General features: G+C 39.4%; 1 protein-coding gene across 8 annotated transcripts in view; it reads right to left on the reverse strand.

Moving 5' to 3' along the window:
* The window catches only part of mib2 (MIB E3 ubiquitin protein ligase 2), a 229932-nt gene that overhangs the window by 145459 nt on the left and 57518 nt on the right, over positions 1-26955 (reverse strand). For 6 of the 8 annotated variants that reach the window (XM_072586015.1, XM_072586021.1, XM_072586019.1 and 3 more), the window contains exon 2: positions 8623-8954. In XM_072586015.1, the coding sequence (XP_072442116.1) occupies positions 8623-8845 (223 nt within the window). In that variant the 5' untranslated portion in view covers positions 8846-8954. Of the gene's footprint in view, positions 1-8622; positions 8955-25735; positions 25795-26955 lie in introns of all 8 variants that reach the window. The other 2 variants (XM_072586016.1, XM_072586017.1) reach the window with 1 other exon arrangement.

Consider the following 26955-nt stretch of genomic DNA (forward strand, 5'->3'; position numbering starts at 1 on the left):
TGAAGAAAAGGTCCTAAAACAAGAATGTGATTGACTGGATCATCTGTATTTTTGTGGGATTATTGATGGACAAACACTGCTCAGGACACCAAGAACTACTACCTGGCCCTTCTTTAATACAGTAGCATAGAATGTCCTGAGGCGTCAGTTGGGCTTTTAGTTTAACATCTCATCTGAAAGATGGCACTGTTGACACCCCACAGAAAGAGATAATTTAGTTGCCTAAGGTACAAAAACAGAAGTTGCTGGAAAAGCTTAGCAGGTCATGTCACCGGACACAAAATATTAATTCTGATTTCTCTGCGCATTTGCTGCCAGAGCTGCTGAGCTTTTCCAGCAACTTCTGTTTTGGTTTCAGATTTACAGAATCCACAGTTTCTCTGGCTTTTATTTAGTTTCTGAAGGTGCCATTTCTTTCCGTCCTGCATTGGAATATCAGATGAAAATGCAACTTTTTTTCTACAATGGGGAGACTAGACCCAATTTTGTTTAGAAGAGCAAGTTTTTTTTTTAAACTGCCTTTTACAATACAAGATTGTACATTATATAGAAAGTTGCTCAGATGATTAAATGTATTGTATAATTTGGCTCGTCAGGAGAATTTCTAACAGATGATTTTTAATCCATAAAGACCTAGGTCTGATCAACAGCATTCCACTGGATGTTAGCAAGAAAGTTTATTCATACACACGTTGTTAAAAGTAACCTCTTTGTTCGACAGGCCAAGTTAGTTGATTTGTACAACAGGATGGCCTATATTATGTTTCTTGCTACGGCCACAAAACTTTGGTCATGCATTCTGGAAACTCACTGTACTACAGCAGAAAAAGTGCATGGGTAATTTGGACAGTTGGTGAGGGGAAAAAAAAATCTCTTATTCCCAATAGCCCCAAAACCCTTACTCCACATTACCTGTTCACAAAATACCTGCGTTGAATCCCAGCAGGTTAAATCTACTGAATAGCAGGGTGTATTTCCATCTATCCACTCCACCCTCCCCTCCCTGACCTATCACCTTCATCCCCTCCCCCACTCACCCACTGTACTCTATGCTACTCTCTCCCAAACCCCACCCTCCTCTAGCTTATCTCTCCACGCTTCAGGCTCACTGCCTTTATTCCTGATGAAGGGCTTTTGCCCGAAACGTCGATTTCGCTGCTCGTTGGATGCTGCCTGAACTGCTGTGCTCTTCCAGCACCACTAATCCAGAATTTGGTTTCCAGCAGCTGCAGTTATTGTTTTTACCTCTGTATTTACAACCAACCTAGTGCTGCAGCTTACTGGCAGACCAACAAATTTCACTACATTGTAACAGAACAAAACAGTATGCAACTTCACCTTGCCTTCTTGTTTCGTGTAATTTAGGTTAGGAACTTTGTAAAGTTCACTTCAAATCCTTAAAAGTGTCATGAAGGTACTTAAATGTGCAGTTCTGATGAGATACTTTTTGCTAAGACACTACCAACATCTAAGTTTGTGCCAGACCCATGGAGTATGTCCATTTAGTTTGGATCATTGTTCTATTTATATTTAAATAAAAGCAACATACAGTGCTTGGTGACCTGAAACAAAAACAAAAGTGCTGGAGAAACTCATCAGGTCCGGCAGTGTCTGCAGAGATGGTGATAAGATTAGATTAGATTACTTACAGTGTGGAAACAGGCCCTTCGGCCCAACAAGTCCACACCGCCCCGCTGAAGCGTACCCACCCATACCCCTACATCTACCCCTTACCTAACACTACGGGCAATTTAGCATGGCCAATTCACCTGACCTGCACATCTTTGGACTGTGGGAGGAAACCGGAGCACCCGGAGGAAACCCACGCAGACACGGGGAGAATGTGCAAACTCCACACAGTCAGTCGCCTGAGGCGGGAATTGAACCCGGGTCTCCGGCGCTGTGAGGCAGCAGTGCTAACCACTGTGCCACCGTGCCGCCCAAAGGTAAAGGTGGTTAAACATCAAGATGGACAACAGAATTCTTGGCTTGAAGTTGTTGAGATCAATGTAGACTCCAGAAGACCGTAAAGTACCTAATCAGGAAATGGGATTATGGTTGGAACACTGCAGCAGGCCCAGGACAGAAATGTGAGCATGAGTGTAAGATAACTGGAAGGTGAGGTAATACATATGGATTAAGTGGCAGTGTTCTGCAAAGTGGTCATCCAGTCTGTGTTTTGGAGTCTCCTCAGTGTAGAGGAGACTGCACTGTGAGCAGAGATTGAAAGAAATCAGTAAATCGCTGATTCACCTGGATGGGATGTTTGGAGCCTTCAACAATAAAGAGGGAGGAGGTTACAGGAAGAATGTTACACTTCCTGTAATTGCATGGGAAGATGCTAAGAGAGGGGGATGAAGTGTTGCAGATGCAAGGATAAATGAACCAGTTAGTTGTAGAGGAACCTGTCACAATAGAATGCTGACAGGGGAAGAGAAGATAAGTTTAGTGGGGACATCATGATGGAATTGGTGGAAATAGCAGATGATGTTTTGAATGCTGGTGCAGTGGAAAACAAGGAGTCGGAGAACCAATCTGCTGCAGTTTTGAGGGGGAGAGGAAGGGGTAAGGCCAGAAATGTGGGAAATGTTTACCTCTCACAATGTGGATGTGTGCGCATGTGAGGTGGAGATCATTGGTTGAGGAGAAAGAGACGCATTAAAACCACTATTAATACAGAAGGTAGCATCATCAGAAGAGATGTAATGGAGACAGTGAAACTGGAGAATGCAAGGGAGTCTTCACAGGAAGTAGATTTTGAAGACATGTATTCAAGATAGTTGGAGGAGTTCGTAGGTTTGTAATGAATATTAGTAGTCAGTCAATGGTCAGACACAGACAAGTCAAGGGAGGGAGAAGAGGAGTCAGAGTTGGACGATATGAAAGCGAGGGGACAAAATTGGAAGCAAAATTGACTAATTTTTCCAATTGCAAATGAAAGCAAGAAGCCGTACCAATGCAGCCAACACTGCACTGGAGATCAAGTTGTGGGAAGGGACCCCCCGATTAGAAGTGGAAGGAGGAACAAACCCCAAATAAAGACAATTAGTGTCTATGCAGGTGCCCATGACCACCTCTTATTTGGAGAAATTATGACAAATGATGTTTTCACTATGAATATCTGTATTTTACATTCATTTGATTAAAACATCCGTCCATCTGAATGTCAGTTACAAATTTAACCAAGAAACTAAAAAGCTCCACCGTTCCTCAGAGAATTCTATTTACACATACATGCACATACAGGACAAGATGAGCCGACTTGTGTAATAAAACCAAATAATGCACTTATGGAAACTAGTCAAACTGAAAATACACAACCAGATGCAGTGAATTAGTGTACATGGCTCAGTGCCTTCTGCAGCTAATGGCAAGTGCTAGCAATGTCCCTGCTCAAAATAAATACCAAATCATGCACTACAGAGATCTAAAAATTAAATTTCAACATCACATGCATGAACATACAGATAATATTAACCAAACCTTTGCAAAATTATCAGACCACAGTACCAGGAATTAAAGCATTCTTTGTCCAAATCTCAGTTATTAGAAGTCATAATTTGATTTCTTAATTATATTTTAAGAAAACTGTAGATTGCCTGACTTATTTGGAAGAACGTCACAGTTTAGATTGGGCTCTGAAGTAGATTTATTCAGCTTAACAAAATGTTAAAGCAAATATCTTTGATTTTAAATAATGGAAAACAGTTTGTTTACAAAAAGGTAAGTACAGCCAACTTTCCAGTGTTCGGAATGCTGGTCTTGAACAGACAACATGAGTTGGCCATTGTGGGTTGCTTGTTCCAATTTTGTACGTGCAGCTAAAGCCACAGAAAAAGATTTAATGAAACAGCAGTGCATTATGATCACAGAGTATTTGATACTATCTCACTGACATTTTCAGTTTGCTGGATTCTGAATGCTGCATTCATATCCTTGAAAACACAGTCAGCCAGTCAAGTTCCACAAGATGTAGAAATAGAATATTTGGTCCATTGAGTCCATCACCATTCAATAAGATCACGGCTGATCCGATAATCCACAACTCCACTTTCATCCCTTTTCTCCAGAAAACTTTGATTCTCTTATTGACTGAAAAGTCCTGTCAATTTCAGCCTCGAATATACCACCCTCTTAGAGAAGAAATTTCTCCTCATCTACATCCTTAGTCTGAGATTGTGCTCTCTGGTCCTACACTCTCCCAGGAGAGGAAACAACTTCTTCACATCTACCCTAGCAAGTTGTCCAAAAATCTTATATGCTTCATTTAGGTTATACCTCATTCTCCTAAATATCAGTGAATTCAAGTTCAATCTATTCAACCCTCCTCATAAGAAAATCACTCCATTTCCAAGTTCAAAACACAAACTTTCTCTGGACTGTCCCCAATGCCAGCACACCTTTCCAAAGGGACCAAAACTGTTAACAGTGTTCTAGGTACAGTCTAACTAATGTGTTATGTCATTTTAGCAAGGCTTCCCTATTTTTAGGCACCATTCCTTTTGAAATCAAAGATCAATTGTCCATTTGCCTCCCCTAATACCTGCTGGACCCGCTTTGAGAAATTTATTCACAAGGACACCCAAATTGAATCCCGCAGTGGTCACAGCTGCCTACAGTATTTTCCCCATTTAAATAATATTCAGCTCTTTTATTTTTCCTAACAAAATGCACAAACTTAAATTTTCCCATATTTTATTCTCATTCACTTAACTTAGACACCTCTGTAGACTCTGCACCACCCTCTACTTGCATTCCCATTTGACTTTGCGACATCCTCAAACTTGACAATACTACATTCACTTCCATCATCCAAGTCATTAATATATCTCGCCATGCTAATGTACTGTATTCAACACAGTGGCTTATCTTATTAAGCAGCCTTACATACAGTACTATATCAAGCACCTTTTGGAAATCTAAATATATTATATCTATAGGTTTCCTTTATCGACCCTGCTTTTTAAAAAAAAGTTGCATAAGTTTGCCAGGTATGTCTTCCTCTTCTTAAAGCCATGCTTACTCAGCTTGATTTTTTTATTTATTTATAAATTCTCTGTTATTACTTTCTTTATAACAGCCTTTAACATTTTCCCCAATGACACATGCTAACCTAAGTATACTACACTTTTTGTCTTCCTCCCTTTCTGAATGGGGGGAGAAACATAGGCAGCTTTGCAAACCTCCAGGACTTTTCCAGAGTCTAAAGATTCCAGGATGATTATTACCAGTGCAGCCAACAGCCTCTGTAGCCACTTTCTTTAAAATCCTTGGATGCAACATATCTGATTTAGGGGACTTATCGGCCTTTAGCCTCATCACTTCCTTAGTTTTTATATTTATCAGAAGAGAAAAAAAAAACCATGTCCTCCTTCACTTTTGACCTTTGGCTGTTTACAACATTTGGAATTCTGTTGATGTCGTCTACTATGAAGAGGATTGATGCAATGTATGTATTCAACTCCTCAACCATTTCCTAATCCCCCATTACTGATGCAGCCTCTTTCTCTATGGTGCCTATGTTGACTTTAAATATTTAAAGGGAACAGAGAAATCAAAGAAACTGTTGTTCTCCATTTTTATATTACTTACGAAGTTTGCCCTCAGTTTATTTTTCCCTTGAATTTTTTTTAAAATGATTTTTTGTTGGTTTTTGCAATTTTCCCCAATTCCACAGCTTAACAATAAACTTTGCAATATTACATATTTTAAAATTTCAATTTATCCTATCATTCTTTGGTTAACCATAATTGGTTTATCCCCTTCCCTACTATTTTTCTTCCTCGCTGGGTTATGAAGAATTTACAACAAACTTACTCTAGCTCATCAAGTTGCCAAGTTCGGCTTATTTTGTTGAAGAATTTAAACTATGAATGATCAAGAGAGTTGAAAAACATTATGATCTACCTGTTACTCAACATTCTAAACTGCAACAAAAACAGAAGGTTTTTGGGAAAAACTCAGCAGGTCCGGCAGCATCTGTGGTGAGAAAGCAGAGTTAACGTTTTGGGCCCGGTGACCTGGACCAGAAACATTAACTCTGATTTCTCTTCATAGATGCTGCCAGACCTGCTGAGTCTTTCCAGCAACTTCTGCTTTAGTTTCTGATTTACAGCACCTGCAGTTGTTTCAGTTTTATTTAGTATTCTAAATTTCAATCTCTGTATATGATAGGTCAATAAAATAAAATAATTATAATCCAATTTACAGGAATGGATAAAACCAAATGTCTTATTGAATACAGCATTGCATATACATGAAAAGCACTAAAAAATTGTAATAGACTTTTGTTCACTATTTAAAACAGTATTATGGATGAGGCAGTAAGAGTGATCAAGATGAATTATTCAGTTAAGAGACTACTAATAAAATTAGGCAAAAGTGAGAACTACAGATGCTGGAAATCAGAGTCTAGATTACAGTGGTGCTGGAAAAGCACAGCAGGTCAGGCAGCATCTGAGGAGCAGGAAAATATCCCCACCCTGAACAGTGATGAAACATAAAACTTGTTGGCTGCATTACTTGGAGTAATCTAAACACAACAGCTGAACTCTAGCATAAGTTGAGTTGTCAATGTGTGACAAGGCTGCTTCTTTAACAAGATTATGCAGTCCTTGGCCTTTCTTTTTTCCCCCCAGAGAGGTCGTAAATGACATAGGCTCAGAAACATCTACTGGTTGAAGGGCTTTAGAGCCAATTTGATAATAGCTAATAGATACTGCCTCAGGCAGAAGGTTCACATGTTTAAAAAAAAATGTACAATGAAAGGGAAGTGGCCAGTTCTCCCAGCTCAGCTTTTCTCTAGATTGGGTTTTTTTTTAAAGCAGATGTGAAGAAAGGATACTGGGTCTGCAGAAGCAGGTCCCGGCTGGTTCTCTCTCTGACTTCTATCCAGTAAGAACTTGTGCTTGATTTTACCCTTTGTGCCAAAAAGTGTTTATGGGGATTGGTGCAAACATTTTGGAACAGCATCATTAAGTTGGAATAGTCCGATGGGTTTTCGGATAGGTCGGGTTATTCAGTATTCTGTTTTGAGTTTGTGTTTCATTCAGTAATCTTATAAATAAATTCGGTTTTGGTTAAAATGAAGTGGTTTGACCAATTGATTCTCTCCTGGAATATCCGCTGTCCATCTATTCAAACAACTAGCAAAGTTAGGGTCTGATCTACCTTCTTGAAATGTTTTGAGGGGTCTGGTCCATTACAAATAAGAATGTGTTGAAGACTTATGAGCCTTATTAGAATATTTGAAAGGGGTGGGAACTTGACAAAAGACTGAACAAACCTTTTTTCCCCCCCACAAAATTCATAAATTTCTTAGGAGCTCTCACATATCAAGTATATGGAATGAAAAACCAGTAAACATTTACCATTGAATTTTTTTTGAACTGCAGGATATCCTTGCAAGTTGTTATCCATTTAAACACATGAATACTTTATGTTGTGTATCGTTGACACTCATTTACAAAAATAATGATTTCAGTACAACTTGAATTTGAAAGATGGTGAAATATGTAATTATTCAATTTACCAGTATGCACACAAAGTAATTTGGATTTTCATTCCCTATTCATTGGAAACAAACTTTTATTCTCTTGAATGGAGCCAATTGGAATGAAAGAGATATCACAAATTGTGCCTATTTTCATCATAAATTCTGAAGAGGTAAGTTTACATAATCTTCAGCGATACAAATTTGTGTAATCCCATCCAATAGCCATCTGATAGAACATCTCATTACATAAGGCTCGCCAACACTCGTTCCCTATCAAGTTTTGAGAAGATTTGCAGCTCAGGTTGAGGTTCTGGATGTAGGTTTACTTGCTGAGCTGGAAGGTTCATTTCCAGACGTTTTGTCACCATTCCAGGTATCATCATTAGTGAGCCTCCGAATGAAGCATTGGTGACACGGCCCGCTTTCTATTTGTGTGTTTAGGTTTCCTTGAGTGGGTGATGTCATTTCCCGTTCTTTTCTAAGGTTGTAGTAAATGGGATCCACGTCAATGCGTTTGTTGAATGTGTTCCAGTTCGAATGTCATGCTTCTAGGAATGCTCGTATGAATCTCTGTTTGGTTTGTCCAAGGATGGATGTGTTGAAAAAAAAAGACATGATCCACTCTCACTAGTATCCTTGCATACAGATAAGGAAGGGCACCACTTCAACTGGGACAACACATCCATCCTAGGACAGAGACACACACAAGAATTCCTAGAAGCATGCCAGTCCAACCAGAACTCAACACACAGACTTGGATCCCATTTATCACACCCTGAAAAAAAAAACAGGAAATGGCATCACCACAGGAAATGATGTCACCCACCCAAGGAAATCTAAACACAAATAGAAAGCAGGCCATGTCACCAGTGCTTCATTCAGAGGCTCATTGATGATGTTTCCCAGTATGGTGACGAAATGCCTGAAAACTAACCTTCCAGCTCAGCAAGCAAACCTACATCCACTACTTCCCTGTTGTCCAGCATTAAATGCACTTCTATCAGCTAACCCAATGTTGTCAGATATGTGAACTGAATGATAGGACAGGCTAAAGATAGTCAGGTGAAAAATGAAGAGAAAAAAATCATATGTCAAATGACAGAATAGGTGAGGAACTGTCAGCTTACCAATCTGTGCATTGTCATAGAGAAGCAGGTCATAAGCTCCTTGGTAACCTGTCCGATAATTTGTCCTGGTACCACAGTCCCATTGGACCACCACAGTTTTATCTGGTGTTGTAGTACTGCCTTGACGGCCAATCTCGACCACTGTGCCGACATGTCCTTCTCCATCATCCTGGTTCCCCCATTTCCAGTCTACGCCGCGTACAATACGCATGCCCACTTCCATGGTCGTAAATGAGTGACAGGTGATTTTTAGGTCCGTCAAAAAATAAGCATAATATTGTCGACTGCAATGACAGAAGATGCCTCAAAGAAACCTCGGGCTCCTAAAACACCTGAGAAATTAAGACAAAGCTGTCAATCCAATATTCTTTATCAGTCTAAAATAACAGTATTGTGTTCCACATGTACATTCCTCTTAGCTTCAAATTATTAATCATGACAATTTACAGTGCCTCAATTGAACTGAAGATTTAAATATGTTTGCATAAATTCTTGATTTTTAAAGAAAGTACATCAAGAGAATCTGCCTTTCATCAATTCTTGAAGCTTGACAGATCCACAAATACCTGCAACTTGGAAGGGAATAATGACAGAATTGCATCACAAACAATTTCAACCAGTGCTAAGATAGTAAAGAGGGAATGCTGTATTTTAATGAAAAATATCAAGTCAGTTCAAATAATCATTTGGATACTACTTTGGTTTAATTTGGTCCTTACTCTAACTGTATAGCACAAACAACTAACATTAAAATGACCATATAATGCAACTTCTGTTATCCAATGAAATGGAGAGAACTTACAGGATCAGTGGAAAAGAAGATCAATGCTTACCTATTGTTTCTCTTTTATATAGCACAGCAATTCTCCAGGTAACACAATACAAATAAAAAGGAAATACATTGTTGTGCTATTTACCCCAAAAAGTGATAAACTATGAAAATAGACCTATTTAAGGCAATATTGATAGGGAATAGCTGCTGTGAACATTCTCACAGATCACTGTAGCGGAGATTCCCGTACTGTCAATTCAAAACAAAGTTCTTTATAATTTTAGTGATTTAACTCACAGCAGCACATAGGGCAAAATTCAAGTAACCATTACCCACACAGCAAGCTTCTGATCTCAGGAGAGATGTCTAGAAAACATCCTCACCAAGAGGAATGGAAATGTATTCACTGCCTTTAAAATCCCAAACTGAATCTCCAAATTACACCTGGCAGTCAATTCATATTGACAAACTCATATGAAAGTACTTTCATAACATCTTCACAACAAAGCATAATTTATATTGTGCTTTCCACACATTGTTTAAAGTGCGTCACAATCAAACTAGTACTTTTGAAATGCAGTCACTGCTGTTGTAATGTAGAACCATCCCAGCACCTTTTCACACAAAGCTCCAACAAGTAGTAATGTGACGATCATATATCCGGTATTTGTGATTTGATTCAAAATGGGAGTGAAATAACAATTACAAAGACAGGAAAAATTAAGAAATATTTGGAATTAAGTATAATCGTCAATTTCTGAGATATTACAATGAAAGTGAAATCTCGTCCCAATTTGCACGTCATTGGGATTTCCAACTCTCTTTTCCATTTTCACTGGTACATGAAACATGATTCCTTATCATGTCACCATGAAAATGGGCTTTTGAAGCAGCAAGGCTTGGTGTACCATTGATAACTATGATGCACAAACAAATAAGATATTCCAACTAATGGAATGACATAAAGCAAACATTGTGAACCCCTAATTTAGGCTACAATGATTACATCTCCATTCTTTTTTCTTAGTACCATATTATATGACTGACTTACACAAGAAGTTCTAGAACATTTATTGCCAATTCAGTTTTATGTATCCATTTAATGAATATATACTGTCATAAGTGATGGCTGATGAGCTCTAGTGTGCCCACTCACTCCAGGGGACTGAACTTATGGACAATTAACGGCTCCCTGGCAAAACATGTTACATAATGTTGACATCATTAATAAGTTACATTATGCATAGAATTTTACAAGGGAAAGAATATTCCCTGGAGTGTGCAAAAAAATTGACACACTTAGGGATAGACATCACATTCATCTTCATTAGCTAAATACAGAGAAACATAACGCTGTATGCAGTCTCACGTTAAAAGAACAAATGCTGCTCAATATCACCAACATTCCTTTGAACCGATTGCTTACAGCTCACATGCAAAGTCCAAATATACTGACACAGGTTTGAACAACTGAGGAACAGATAGATGTGTCTGAACCGAAGAACTCCAATATAAAAGATAGTGATCACAGTTCAAATGTAAATGATAAAAGAAAGAAAATCTAATTGATGACAAGTCAGCAACCTGAAACATTAACTCTGCCTCACTCCCCACAAAATACTCACTGATATCCTTTGTATTTATTGCATTCTGTTTATTCCAGATTTCCAAGTGTTTTTGCTTTTGATTTTTATTAAACCAGGTTCACATTAGGTTTCAACAATTATCTCTGACACTCAACACTGCTGAAGAGATGAATCATGGGCAAGGGAAAGACAGAGGAAAGAAACTGTCCCTCATACTGTGTACCTACTAGCCAATGCAAAGTCAATTATCCCAGCAAATAACTCCACTACCTGACCTGAACACAATGCATGGATGTGGAAAGACAAGAAAGAGAGTGTGAAACTTGTAGTTATCATTTTTTAAAAGCCTGCAAAACAAGCCTGGGAAACAATGTAGAATAATTCAAACATAAAGCAAAGCAATTCTGGAAATGAGACACAGCCAGACCTGTGTATCAATATTCAAACACACAGCACCTGAAATATAGAGACACTTGAATGAAGTGCAGGTCAGGAAAGCCTTACATCTCAACTCTATCAGCACAATGAAGGTCAGTCGTGATTTATATGCCAGGGGAGCTGTCACAAGGACTCATTATATCTCTGACATAGCAAAAACATTCCAATGAGAAAGGACTTAGTTTACTCCAGATGAGCAAAAGCAAGATCTAAGAGCTGTCTTCATACCCAAGTAAATATTAGACAGGAGAAGTACATTTTGATTGGCTATTGTAGTTTGCCGCTAGCATGCTATCTGAACTGGAGGAGTGAAAAGGAAGTTGCAGGGGAGCCCACGGCAGCAATATAAAAGTAACCATCAAGAGAAAAGATAATATGCTAGAGATTATCAATAGCACAATGTTAACGTTACAACACTGAAATTTCTAAGCAGATGGAACATTTGCTACACTACATTACAGACCAAGCACATGCCACCAATAGTTTCTTTTGAAGCTGAATGTTACTTACTAGGGTTTATCACTTCACTTCTTTCACTCTCAAGACAAACAATTATCACCAGAGAGCAAAACTGTTGCTTTCCATTTAATTACAAACTATAATACTGTGGATATAAATTAATAAATTTTACTGGTGTTAAGTCAACAATTGGCCCAGGATTGCACTAACAGCAAATGAAGATGGATGTGCGCACACATTCAATCCATTATCAGTTTTAATCTTCACAAAGACATGAGGCTGGAACTTATTCTGAGCAATATTATTAACATTTTGGTGCTCCACTGAAGTACTCTCCAGTAACTTTAATAGAGTTGTTATTTTAAATAGTTTAACACTTCCATTAAATACCGGACAGCAGACTTCAATATAAACAGGCTGTATTTTTACAATAAACGTCATTAACATTGTTTGCAAAATATACAAAAACTTTACAGTTTAAATGGAGATCAATGTTTATGTATTTAGTAAACAATACTTAATCCTGGAAGTGTAGTTAATATTTGTATTTTCATCATTACAAAGCTTTCTGGTTTTTGCCTGCACTCTTCATGGATATTACTACAAATCAAATAGAAACTACAAACTTTGGTATTCAAGAGATTTTCATTAAATTTATCCAATCTGCTTTCAAAATTCACAATAATGCAAATTCAATGAAAACATTACAAATCATGGCATTTTAACACCATAATCAAGAGGTACTTAAAATACATACTTTATCTGCAATACAATTAATTTGATAAAGATTTATCCTGTATTTACTTTCAGGAGAAATTGGGTCATTTTGGATTAAATTTTTTGTTTGGGTTAAGCCTCTGAGAACATTTTGGATTCATTCTACAAAGTGCAAACTATCAGACACATAGCAATGGTTAATAATTATACATTTGAAGATAATTTTTTTATCATGTGACATAGCCATAATTTTCTTTAATTATCTGGTCACTGCAAAGTGAGGGATTCTAACATACGGATAGTCCATAGGAATTTCTGAAGTCCATATTCACCCCATTTATGGTTAATATACTACACATGAAATTTTATTACCATTGCTGTAGACACGTTCACTGCATCATACTTAGATAATCAAAACAAAGGAAGGAAATGAGTCACACGTTAATGGGAAAACATTCGACATTAAGATTGGTCTAACAAGGAATGAGTCGAAAAAATGCGGTCCTGGAAAAGCACAGCTGGTCAGGCAGCATTCGAGGAGCAGGAGAATCAATATTTCAGGCATACGCCCTTCATCAGGATGACCAACATAATGAGTCAAACAGCAATTCACCAAGTCTCCTTCCTGAACACCATGTAAACTCACAATGTTATCACTATGAAGTCCAGGGTCAACGGACACATGTTAGCGATCATGAGCAGCATTTGGTTCTTTTAATGTGAAACTGGATACAATGCTACGTTTCTCTGCATTTAGCCAAAGACGACAAATATAACAACTATCCTTAAGTGTGCCAATTTTTTGCACGCTTCAGTGATTATTTCCATTGTAAAATTCTATATAATGTAATTTATTAATGATGTCAACATGCTGTGGTATGCTTTGCCAGGGAGCAGTAAATTGTCCATGGGTTTAGTCCATTGCAGTGAGTGGGCACACTAGAGCTCATCAGCCATCACTTATGACAGGGTATACAGACATAACCTATAATCTCCCTTATGAGACGCACACCAGTCTGATTCAGGGAAACATATCACTGCTCCTTCATTGTCACTGGCTCAATTCCTGGAAGCTGGGAAAAAGTTTTGTCATAGATGAAAGCCGAAAGGAGAGCTTTCATACAAAGCACGAGAGAGCGAGAAAAATGTTTTCAGGAAGGAATTCCAGAGTTTTAGGTCTGAGCATCTAAAAGTGTGGCTGCCAATGGTGCAGCAATTAAAATCTGGGATGCTCAAGATTAGAAGATAACAGAGAGGCTGCAGAGCTGGTCAAGATTGAAGTTTGGAAAGAGCGTAGCGACAGAGAATTTTAAAATCAAGATATTGCATTCGTTAGCACAAGTTGCCAGCATGAGGGATGGAGCCAGTATGGAGAAAATGAGGCAATAGAATTCAGTGACCGGAAAAAATGGATATAGTTTTCTCAAATGGAGGTAATTTCTGATTATTCTGTGCCGGGTGTCTGATAATTTAACAATACTGAAAAAACCAACGTGAAGTAAGGGTGTCATATGAAAATTAACATCATGAGAGAGGCATTGTAAATTGGAGTGCTGTTGAAATAACTTGGTTGATTGAACAGCTTATAAAGCCATTGTCAGGAAGAGCAGGTTCAGATTCGTTTCTTCTGGTCTAGTTCATTCTAAATTAGATCACTATGTGCTCCAATATACACCCATGTAACTCGTGTTCATTATGCAATCTCTCATTAGCTGCGTAAGTTACGAACTATACCCATATAATTAGCTTGCAAACTGCAAGAATATTTCTCCTCTTTCAATTGTCACTTAAGCATGTGATCAAAAACAAAAAAAAATAAACTTTAAACAAAAATACAGGGTACACTGATTCTAACAACAACTTGCATTCAAACAGCATCTTCAACATAGTGAAGCCCCTTGGGACTTTTTTTTTCTGAAATGAATCAGATCAAAAGTGAGAAAGTATTAAGAGTTTGGGGTTTGGTCAAAGTAGTGTTTGGAAGTAGAGGCTAAAGAAGCAGCAGAGGGTTTAGGCAGGGAACATCAAAAAAAATAGATTGTAGACAACTGAAGGAGAAATAGATGGGAGGAAGCACAAAAGGCCAGTCTGATTCAGGTGTGCAAATCTCTCTTTTTCAATACATAAATATATATTAAAAAATAGAACTGATTTTGTATTTGGAACGAGTGACATGTGGATTTTGGTGCATGTATTAGGGAGATTTAATTATCAAAGTTGTCAGTCCTTCTGGAACAATATTTTTAAACAAGAATGAGAAAGAGAGTAATAAAACAAAAAAAATTATGGATACTGAAAATCTGAATCAAAAACAGAAATTGCTAGAGAAACTCATGTCTGGCAGCATCTGTGGAGAAAAATCACAGTTAACATTTCAGGTCCAGTGACCGTCCTTTAAAACTGAAGGTCCCTGGGATGATGGAAACGTGCTTGCATTAGACAGTTTTTACATGCAGTCAGTGTACAGCTTTAGTTTGCTTTCTGTTTAGAAGAGTTGGCTTTTTTTTTTTGCTTAGAGGAAAACATAATTGTGATTTTTTGATTTACAGTTTGTAGAGGTCCTGGTGGAAGTTCGATATATGAAACTTCTTCCTGAAAAGGAGACGTCTTAGAACTGTTAGGAAATAGTGTAATGGCTTTAGTGTGCAATTCCCAAACCAGAAGTGTTTAGTTAGCACCCAGAAGAGTTTACAGAGGAACCTCAAATTATCCAAACAATCAGGCGGGGAGTATTTTGTCAAATAATCGAATGCTGGATACCACAGCTTAGCCAAGCATTGGGACCTTGTGATCTGGCCGGATAATCTGAAATTTGGATAACCAACGCCAGAAAATTCTTCTATATTCGAAGCTGAGAAAGTCTCTGGTCAGTTGTGCGGCTTATTAAGGAGAGATTACCAAACTCTCAAGATTGGGAAATTAAAGAAACAGTTGAGTCAATCTTATAGATGTAACAGTGAAGAGATTCTCTCGTGTTCAACATTTTTACTGTCTTTCAAAAACCTTCAAATAATGTTATATGTAAATAGTTTTAATTCTACCGTATCTTTCCTTTTATTTCAATTTTCTGCAGCTCTGCAAATTTGTGCACTTGTGTTTCAGAGAAAGATCATTTTGTTAACGAGAACATAAGATCTAGAACATAGAAGAATACAGCGCAGTACAGGCCCTTCAGCCCTCGATGTTGCGCCGATCAAAGCCCACCTAACCTACACTAACCCACTATCCTCCATATACCTATCCAATGCCCGCTTAAATACCCATAAAGAGTCCACTACTGCTACTGGCAGGGCATTCCATGAACTTACGACTCGCTGAGTGAAGAACCTACCCCTAACATCAGTCCTATATCTACCCCCCCTTAATTTAAAGCTATGCCCCCTTGTAATAGCTGACTCCATACGTGGAAAAAGGTTCTCACTGTCAACCCTATCTAACCCCCCAATCATCTTGTACACCTCTATCAAATCACCCCTAAACCTTCTTTTCTCCAGTGAAAACAACCCCAAGTGCCTCAGCCTTTATAAAAATGACAAACAGCAATGGTCCCAAAACAGATCCTTGCGGAACACCGCTAGTGACGGCACTCCAAGATGAACCTTTGCCATCAACTACTACCCTCTGTCTTCTTCCAGAGAGCCAATTCCTAATCCAAACCTCCAACTCACCCTCAATGCCATATCTCTGTATTTTCTGCAGTAGCCTACCATGGGGGACCTTATCAAACGCCTTACTAAAATCCATATATACCACATCTACCGCTTTCCCCTCATCTACCTCCTTAGTCACCTTCTCAAAGAATTCAATAAGGTTTGTGAGGCACGACCTGCCCTTCACAAAACCATGCTGACTATCCTTGATCACATCATTCTTATCCAGATGTGCATAAATCCTATCCCTTACAATTCTAAGACTTTGCCCACAACAGAAGTGAGACTCACTGGCCTATAGTTACTAGGATTATCCCTACTCCCCTTCTTGAACAAGGGAACCACGTTTGCTAGCCTCCAGTCATCTGGCACTACTCCTGTCGACAAAGAGGACACAAAAATCAAGGCCAATGGCTCTGCAGTCTCCTCCCTTGCTTCCCAGAGAATCCTAGGATAAATGCCATCAGGCCCAGGGGACTTATCTATTTTCACCCATGCCAGAATTTCCAACACCTCTTCTCTACATATCTCAAAGCCATCCATTCTACTTATTCGTGCCTCAGTATTCATATCGACAACAATGTCCTGTTCCTGAGTGAATACTGATGAAAAGTATTCATTCAGCGCCTCCCCAATCTCTTCAGCCTCCACACGCAACTTCCCATTACTATCCTTGATTGGACCTATTCCTTCCCTAGTCATTCTTTTATTCCTAACATACCTATAGAAAGCCTTAGGGTTTTCCCTAATCCTACCAACTAAGGACCTTTCATGTCCCCTCCTTGCTGCTCTTAGCTCTCTCTTCAGGTCCTTCCGGGCTACCTTATAACTCTCAATTGCCCCTATTGAACCTTCACGCCTCATCTTTACAAAGGCCGCCCTCTTCTGTTTAACAAGGGATTCCAACTCCTTATTAAACCACGGCTCCCTCACACGACCCTTTCCTCCCTGCCTGATAGGTACGTACTTATCAAGGACACTCAATAGTTGCTCCTTGAACAAGTTCCACATATCAATTACGCTCTTGCCTTGGAATCTACTTTTCCAATCCACACATCCTAAGTCATGCCTCAACGCATCATAATTTCCCTGCCCCCAGCTATAACTCTTGCCCTGTAGTACACACTTATCCCTCTCCATCACTAGAGTAAAAATCACCGAATTGTGGTCACTGTCCCCAAAGTGCTCACCTACCTCTAGTTCTAATACCTGGCCTGGTTCGTTACCCAGAACCAAATCCAGTATGGCCTCACCTCTTGTTGGCTTATCTACATATTGCGTCAGGAAACTCACCTGCACACATTGCACAAACACTGACCCATCTAACGAACTTGAGCTATAGCTTTCCCAATCAATATCAGGAAAGTTAAAGTCTCCCATAACAATCTATTGATCCTAATTTCAGTCTAGATCTGACTTGTCCAACACGAACATCAGCTGGCATCATAACATTAGCAAACTAAACGGAGAGTTCTGTGGACTGTACTCTCTGCAACCTGCCCTCATCATTTAATTTTTTAAGCCTCCTAGTGCTATTTCAGTGAACCAGTGCTGCATTCCTTCCTAGGCTGATATATCCTAATGAGGTAAAGTGTCCAAAGGAGAAACCAGTACACTGGAAGCTGTCTAATAAAAACTCACTATACCTGTAGCCTAACTTCAAGTCATTTGAACTCCAATCAGTTTGACCAAAAGTGAAACACACCATCAGGCATTTGCTCAACGGGCTCTTGTGGTGCAGTGATAGTGTTCCAAACTCTGGGCCATAAAGCCTGGATTCAATTCCCACCTGCTCCAGGATTGTGCTATGGCATACCTGTGATGTGGAGGTGTAAGTGTTGGACTGGGCTGGACAAAATCAGAAGTCATACCAGGTTATAGCCAAACAGGTTTATTTGGCATCAAAAGCTTCCGAAGCGCTGCTCTTTCATCAGGTGAAGTGAAAGTTTGCGATTTCAAATAATTGCATTGGACATTAACATAGCAGGTCTGAACAGACGGATCAAAAATAAAATCTACCATCAGCCTTTTTAGTTTATTTCATATGCCCCCTAGTTTTCCAGGAGTTCTGTTCTGGACCCCTAAAATTTCCATACCTCCAGAGTTCTTAACTTCTTGTCATTTAGACAATTCCCTTTTCCTCAAATCCAAAGCAGATGACCTTGTAGTTTTCCACAATGACCTCAACCTTCCACAATCCTGCTCACTCACATAAATATTCCTTTGTAAGTACACTCCGTATAGTGCCATACAATCCAAATAAAGTCAAACATTAAAATGAAGTATTCAAATGTTTAGAGCCAAGCAAGAAAAGATTAACTGACCTATCAAATAGTAGTGAGGAAAACAAAAGTCTGCAACTCATTGCGGCAAAAGAATGGTTACTGGCCAATTCCATGTGACTTTTAATCACATTGCTAGCAATGGAACTCTGCCAAGAGATAATACATTACAATGAGACTGAAATGGAGTATTTAGACCATGAAAACTGGAACAAACGTCTTGACTATTGTCCCCATTGCATTCTAGTGGAAGAATAGCCAGTACTCTCACTGTTTAAACTCAGAAATAAAGAGCAACAGCCTGGTTGAGTAATCCAGAGGAAAACATCCTAGGCATGTCCTGCTCTGCATCATCATTACCAACTCTTCAAAATCGCAAGTAGTCAAACATTAGAATCACATTTTTTCAGCATATTGTACTAATTGACACAATGACAGATTCAGAAGCTAGGATCAACTTTCATGCAACAATGATTTTTATCCTGGTTGCTGAACCAATGGGCTACAGTACTCAGGTTTAACCCACACACAGCAGCAGCAGCTGCTCTCAACAAAACTTCCAAGGTTGGCGTAATTACATAAGCAATGAGAGTGCTCCTCCAGCACTGGGCCTGCCACAAGACCAGCAGGATTTCCCATGCAGCATCAGCACTTCCAAGGCTGATGCGACCAAGAAAAAAAAAGAGAAGGTGGCCTTTGCAAATACAATCTGAGACATGCCAAGAAATCATGTCCAAATAATAATGAACAGAATTGCATGTTCAATAAAACAGATTTTAAAAATGTTGTTTTTGGGGCTGGGCTTCTCTGACAAGGTTACTGTCCATCCTTAATTATGCTGTTTGGGAGGTGTTCCTGGATTATCAGCCAGTGACAGAAAGAACTGCAAAAGTCAAGATGGTGGGAGCCATGGAGAGGAACTTGTGTGAGTGAGTGCGTCCCCATGCACCAGATTTGTTCAGACATATACAAATGACACAACAATGTGGGTGGCACGGTGGCACAGTGGTTAGCACTGCTGCCTCACAGCGCCAGAGACCCTGGTTCAATTCCCGCCTCAGGCGACTCTGCGTGGAGTTTGCACATTCTCCCAGTGTCTGCGTGGGTTTCCTCCAGGTGCTCCGGTTTCCTCCCACAATCCAAAAATGTGCAGGTTAGGTGAATTGACCATGCTAAATTGTCCATAGTGTTAGGTGAAGGGGTAAATGTAGGAGTATGGGTCTGGGTGGTATACGCTTCGGCGGGTCGGTGAGGACTTGTTAGGCCGAAGGGCCTGTTTCCACACTAAGTAATCTAACCTAACCTAACCTAATCTAATAACACGGAGGTGAAGTTTTCTGGAGGGTGAAAGGAAGGTCCTGCAAGTCAAGAAAACTCAAGTTGATTCCATTTTGCTATTTATGGATAAGACAACCATAGGAAAAGTAGGGAAGAGTAAAGTTTAGGTGCCTGAAAGGAAAAGTTGCCACCAATCATGACCCACAATATTCTATCTGCTCACAGTCTCTCTTTCAGTATGACACAGGTATGCTCTGCAGCACAACAATGTACCATAGCAGAGTGCAGTATGACCTCTGCTTGAAGTGATACCTCATAGTAAATTCTTTTTTCACTTCTATGGATTTCCTGCTAAAAACCAACTGCAGACTCCAATTCCAGTCTTTCAATTAGTATTTCACAGCACTCCCTGTCTGCTCACACTATTACCAAAGGCCTGGGGCCCTGAATTACAACATTTTCTTACCCAACTTTGGTCTGCTAAGAGATGTAATGGAGAGAACCTCAAAGGAAGGTTTCATTTTATTCTTCTCGAGTCAGATCAGTACAGTTGGAGTGGTACATTGGCAGCAGAAGCATAACAAGTAGACATGGGGACATGGCAGAATCAGCAAGAATTTCCCATTTCTTAAGACAACACTTAACCCACTCACCCTTGAACCTGACTGCAAAAAGTGAAGATATCAGAGAAAATGAACAAAACCGTCAGTTACTGGTTAATCATTGGGCACAAGCTTGCTCTGACCAGATAATGACAGAGCACAAAGCAGCTCAGGGTTACCTGCAAACCAGAAGGATCAATTGATAGCCAACCACCAGTTATTTTATCTCCTAATCCTACAAGGAAAGCAGTTTGAACTACTAGCAATATGGATTTGAAAAATAACACCTAGTCACTGACAGGAAGGACTGAGATGTAGTATTAAGTGTGCATTATGTTGTGACCAGAGTTTACTTATAATAAGATGGGATAAGGAATCAGCAGATTAAAAGTTGATCATTCATGACAGCTGAGATATGGCAAAGAAACTGCCAGAGGTAGTGGTGGGGGCTGATACAATCAGAACATTTAAAAAGCATCTGGGTGGGTATATGAAAAGGAAGGGTTTAGAGGGATATGGGCCAAATGCTGGCAAATGGGTATAGATATCTGATCAGCATGGACGAGCAGGACCAAAGGGTCGGTTTCCGTGCTAACTCTAGGCCTCTGTGACATCAACTACAGAAATTATGCAGCAAAAAGAAATGCACCAAGCACCATCAACATAAACCTCAGCAATCTAAGATCAAGACTATCTTTTAAAACAAACATATATAAATAATAATGTTGTTGTGGTTCTGTTCGCCGAGCTGGGAACTTGTGTTGCAAACGTTTCGTCCCCTGTCTTGGTGACATCCTCAGTGCTTGGGAGCCTCCTGTGAAGCGCTTCTGTGATGTTTCCTCCGGCATTTATAGTGGTTTGTACCTGCCGCTTCCGGTTGTCAGTTCAAGCTGTCCGCTGTAGTGGCCGGTATATTGGGTCCAGGTCGATGTGTTTGTTGATAGAATCTGTGGATGAGTGCCATGCCTCTAGGAATTCCCCGGCTGTTCTCTGTTTGGCTTGTCTTATAATAGTAGTGTTGTCCCAGTCGAATTCATGTTGCTTGTCATCTGCATGTGTGGCTACTAAGGATAGCTGGTCGTGTCGTTTCGTGGCTAGTTGGTGTTCATGGATGCGGATCATTAGCTGTCTTCCTGTTTGTCCTATGTAGTGTTTTGTGCAGTCCTAGCATGGGATTTTGTACACCACATTGGTTTTGCTCATGCTGGAACGAAGGACCCGATACCCAGCAACACAAATTCCCAGCTCGGCGAACAGAACCACAACAACGAGCACCTGAGCTACAAATCTTCTCCCAAACTTTGAATATAATAACGTTCCTGGTCCCATCGTCATGCTAAAGAACATTTACAGAGCCGAAGGTGGAAAAAAATTCAAATTTCTTTAAGATCTTACTGTGGATTCTATTTACTACAAGGCTACAAGATCATGTGAATCTGCATCAGTTCTTATGACAAAACCAGTTTTTACTTATGAACCTGCACATATCACCTATTTAACATGATAGCAAAGTACTCAGGGAACAAGAAAACTTTGTTAATTTGTGCATTCATTTTCAAAATCTTATTAAAATTCTCCTAATTCACAAAAAAATCTCAATCCCCCAATTAAAGTTATTCAATCACTGTGAAAGAAATTCCTGTATAGATTCTCAACTCTCCCACTCTCATCCAGTTGGACTCAACTCATCAACTAGAAAAAAAGCCTAATACATCTACATTTTGCCAAGGCTCCAATAATTATGATCAGAAATCTAATTATTGTTCTTGAAGTTCAGCTCTGTCCAGAAATTTTTAAAAATTCATTCATGGGATGTGGGGGTCACTGGCTGGACCAGCATTTATTCCCAGAGCACAGTTAAGAGTCAAATCATATTGCGGTGGGTCTGGAGTCACATGTAGGCCAGATCAAATGGCTGGGGGAGGGGGGGGGGGGGGGGGGGGGGGGGTTGGAGAACAGATTTCCTTCCTTAAAGAACATTAGCGATTCAGATGGGCTTTTCCAGACAATTGGCAATGGATTCATGGTCAACATAAGACTCTTAATTTCAGATCTATTACTGAATTCAAATTCCACCATCAGCCATGGCAGAATTTGAACCCAGGTCCCCAGGACATTAAATGGATTTCCGGATTAAATAGTCTAGTGATAATATCACATGGCTATCCATTTTCATTTCTGCATTATTTTGCCTTTTCCTTGGACAGGTACCCTCAAATCCAACAGCTTTGGGACCAAGACCAGGCCAGATTTCAGAACCTGGAGAAAGTGAGGATTGCAGATGCTGGAGATCAGAGCTGAAAATGTGTTGCTGGAAAAGCGCAGCAGGTCAGGCAGCATCCAAGGAACAGGAGAATCAACGTTTCGGGCATCAGGCCTTCTTCCTGAAGAAGGGCTGATGCCCAAAACATCTATTCTCCTGTTCCTTGGATGCTGCCAGATTTCAGAACCTGCCTGCTTTGAAAAGAGGGGCGGGGGGGGGGGGGAGAAAAGAAATCAGAATGCCTTAATTCAAAGTGAAACCCTTTAATCTAGTTCCTATGGCACGCTGGAAAACCAATTTATCTGATTGCAAAGCTCTTTAAGTTGATATGGTGTTGACATTAATTCAATTCTCATGCATTAGCTTGAATGACTATTCCTGCCTCACCCACTTCCGCAGGGTAGCAGGATTTGAGTGTACCTGCATTTTTTTTTATTATTTTCCCTTTCAACATTTAACTGCACTTACAGTATTTTAGATTTTATTTCAGGTAACCTTTGTTCTTACTCCTGTGTTTGCACAACATAAGCCATATGAATCAAGAAGGATGAACTGAAGCTGTACAGTACCCAGCAGGAAACAATGGTGCATTAACTCCAGCAATTGTAGTCAGCTCAAGGGTTCAGCCAAAGGTCTGAACCTGGTTTTATTACTCATTTTGAAGTAAATAACTTTAAAATTTAGATGGTCTTTTCAAAAGAGGGGGAAGCAACATGCTGGATATTACTGAGAAGATCACCTTGTTTAGTCAAGCAAACTAAATGGTAAAGTTCTAAGTAGTATTTACACAATGTCACCTTCACCTCACCTGCTACACATTTCCATGAATTTATACAACAGCAATGGTACATGATTAATGCCCTCCAAATTCACCTCCACTACACATTAACAGAGATACACATACCACTCTCTGCGTGAAAAAGTTACCCCTTAAGCCTCTTTTATAATCTCCTCTTCCCCCTCACCCTAAACCTATGCCCTCCAGTTCTGTACACCCCCACTACAGGGAAAAGACTTTGTCTATTAATCCTATCCATGCCCCTCAATTTTGTAAACCTCTATAAGGTCACCCCTCAGCCTCCGACGTTCCAAGGAAAACAGCCCCAGTCTGTTCAGCCTTTCCCTATAGCTCAAATCCTCCAACTCTGGCAACACCCTTGTAAATCTTTTCTGAACCCTTTCAGGTTTCACAAAACCTTTCCGATAGGAAGGAGGCCAGAATTGCACGCAATATTCCAACAGTGGCAATGCACAGCTGCAACATGACCTCCCAAGGAAAGCATTCCAAACACCTCCTTCACTCCAAGGTCTCTTTGTTCAGCAACACTCCCTAGGACCTTACCATTAAGTGTAGAAGTCCTGCTAAGATTTGCTTTCCCAAAATGGAGCACCTCACATTTATCTGAATTAAACTCCGATTTATCTGCCACTTCTCAGCCCATTGGCCCATCTGATCAAGATCCCATTGTAATCTGTGGTAACCTTCTTCGCTGTCCACTACACCTCCAATTTTGGTGTCATCTACAAACTTATTGACTATACCTCATATAAAAGATTTGGATGTGAGCATAAATGACGAAAAGCAGTGGAGCGAACACCGATCCTTGTGACACTCCACTGGTCACAGGCCTCCAGTCTGAAAAGCAACCCACCACCACCATCACCCCCCTCTGTCTTCTACCTTTGAGCCAGTTCTGTATGCAAATGGCTAGTTGTCCCTATATTCCATGCTAACCATGGGAACCTTGTCAAATGCCTTACTGAAGTCCATTTAGATCACAAATACTCTTCTGCCCTCATCAATCCTCTTTGTTACTTCTTCAGAAAACTCAATCAAGTTTGTGAGACATGAGTTCGCACGCAGCCTTTTAACTCCTTATCAAAGAGGTAGCACCTCTGACTGTACACTACTCCCTCAGCACTACACTTGACGAGGAGCCCTCAGACCCCATCTTTGTTATGGAATATACATTTCAATGCAAGTGATAAGTTAGTTGTCTCATTACAGAGTGCCAATATGATAATGCAAGAAATTGCATCTGTGGAGGGAAAGCAGAACTAATGTTTTGGGTTCAGTGACTAAGTTCTGAAGTAAGGTCACTTCACCCGAAATGCTATCTCTGCCTTCTCTCCACAGATGCTGCAGAGATATCATTTAGGGTCAAGGACCAAGTCACTGAACCCAAAACATTAATTCTGCTTTCTCTCCACAAATGCTGCTAGACCTGAGTTTTTACAGCAATTTGTTTTTGTTTTGGATTTTCAGCACCTTCAGTTCTTTGTTTTTTACAGTCTAACAAATGTTGCTTTGAAAAAGATCACACTTTCTTCATTTAACAATTTTATGTTTTTGAAGATGCCAACATTAACATTCTCTTGCCAGGTTTTCTATTAGGATCCGCAAAGATTAGATTGTTGACAATTAGTCATTTCTTCAGCTGTTCTTTACTGAGGTACAGTGAGAAACAGAATTCTTCTTGCCCTTCCTGATTCCACCCCATGGGTCCCAGAATATTTTATTCTCAGACACTTGAAAAGACGAGAATATTGTGTTTTAATATCTGTACAAGAACAAAACATTCAAGTCTGTTCACTCATTGGAAAGGCAACTGTTCTTAACAGCTGAAATAAAATATTTGGCTGTTTCAAGAAATCAAAGAAATAATATTTTGGCATTCTTCATGACATGTTACTAATAATTCCTGTTATGGGACACATTTCAAAACAACTTCTAAAATCCACAGACCTACTTTAAAGTTTAACATGAGCCATACCTGATTTTCAGAGATCAAATAAAAAGGATTTGGTATTAATGAGCATTTTCAAACATCTGACAGCACCAAAAACCATATCCAATGTTTACCATAAAACAGCACACAATTTATCAACCAACCAGTTTATTACATAATTGACCTGATGCTGTTTGATAATGTGATATCCTGCACTCAGTCAATAAAAATTATTGGAGACATGTTTATTGTATTCCTGTTCATCACGTTAATGATGCACGAGGATTTGTCGCAACACAAGTCATTTGTACACCGAACCACAAAACAATGCACATACCATGTCCATCAAACTGTGCTTGATTCTCTTTTTGCTTCTGCAGAATACCTCTTCATTATCTTTGATATTAAAACAGAAACAACTGGCAATTATACAACGTTAATAATGCAGCAAGTTATTCCAAGGTATATGTCACAGGAATATGCAAGACACAAACAGTACAAATAAAAACAAAGTACTGCAAACAAAAACAAAATAATGTAAAATTTCAAAACTGTGAAGAAATGAACAGTAACCTATTTAAAACAGAATATCATAGGCGGGTATTTGAAATATGTTACAGGATAATACCTACTTGTTTCAAGAAAATACTTGCATCTAATAAATGCTCCACCACATTTCTTAGCAACGGTTCAAAGCATATGATTAATCTCTTTGGTGTTCATATCCAGGTTTCTTGAAGACTAATTGCAGGCTAGTATACTCCAAGGTCCATAGCAATGTACTGGTAGAGGAACTGAATTCAAGGGTTGCCACTTTACAGAGAAAGACCAACATCTGACACCATCCACAACAGTACTCCCAGGGACGAGGAGCCATACAAAACCCCTCAGACCCCATCTTTGTTATGGAATATTAATTTCAATGCAAGTGATAAGTTAGTTGTCTCATTACAGAGTGCCAATATGATAATGCAAGAAATTGAATAGTTTTACACTTTATGCCATGTTAAATTGGAACTGTTAAGTAATGCGCTTTTACAAATTTTATTGAAAAGTATAATTTTGAAAAATAAGTTTTAGAGACAACACCATCCCACAAGAACAAGGAGAAAATGGCTATTTGTACTGTTGGCTCTGTCAAATGCTGACCTTGTTCTACAAGGATTATAGACAATATTCTTTGCCACTTGAATAAATTGGCCTCATTCAAAAAGTGTCATTCAAAAAGAGGCCACTTCCCCACAAAGCACTCACTCAGCACACTGTAGTGTGTAGGCCTAGATTATGGAGCAGTTGAAATATGATCATTGGTAGTTGGTCTATTCAAAGCCAGCATATTTTTTCACCATTTGTCTTGTCTTCATTCAGTTAATAGCCTAAGATTTGGTTTCCATGTTAATTAAAAACACAATGAAGGTAAACAAGTAGCCAAACATTTCTGTAAAATCTCGCAAGCTGCATTTTTGTTTATAACAGTTTTAACTTTAAAATCAAACTCAACAATGACTTTAGGCTCTGGATTAGTGGTGCTGGAAGAGCACAGCAATTCAGGCAGCA

Source organism: Chiloscyllium punctatum, chromosome 16 (assembly GCF_047496795.1).
Source record: "Chiloscyllium punctatum isolate Juve2018m chromosome 16, sChiPun1.3, whole genome shotgun sequence".
NCBI classification, from domain to species: Eukaryota; Metazoa; Chordata; class Chondrichthyes; order Orectolobiformes; family Hemiscylliidae; genus Chiloscyllium; species Chiloscyllium punctatum.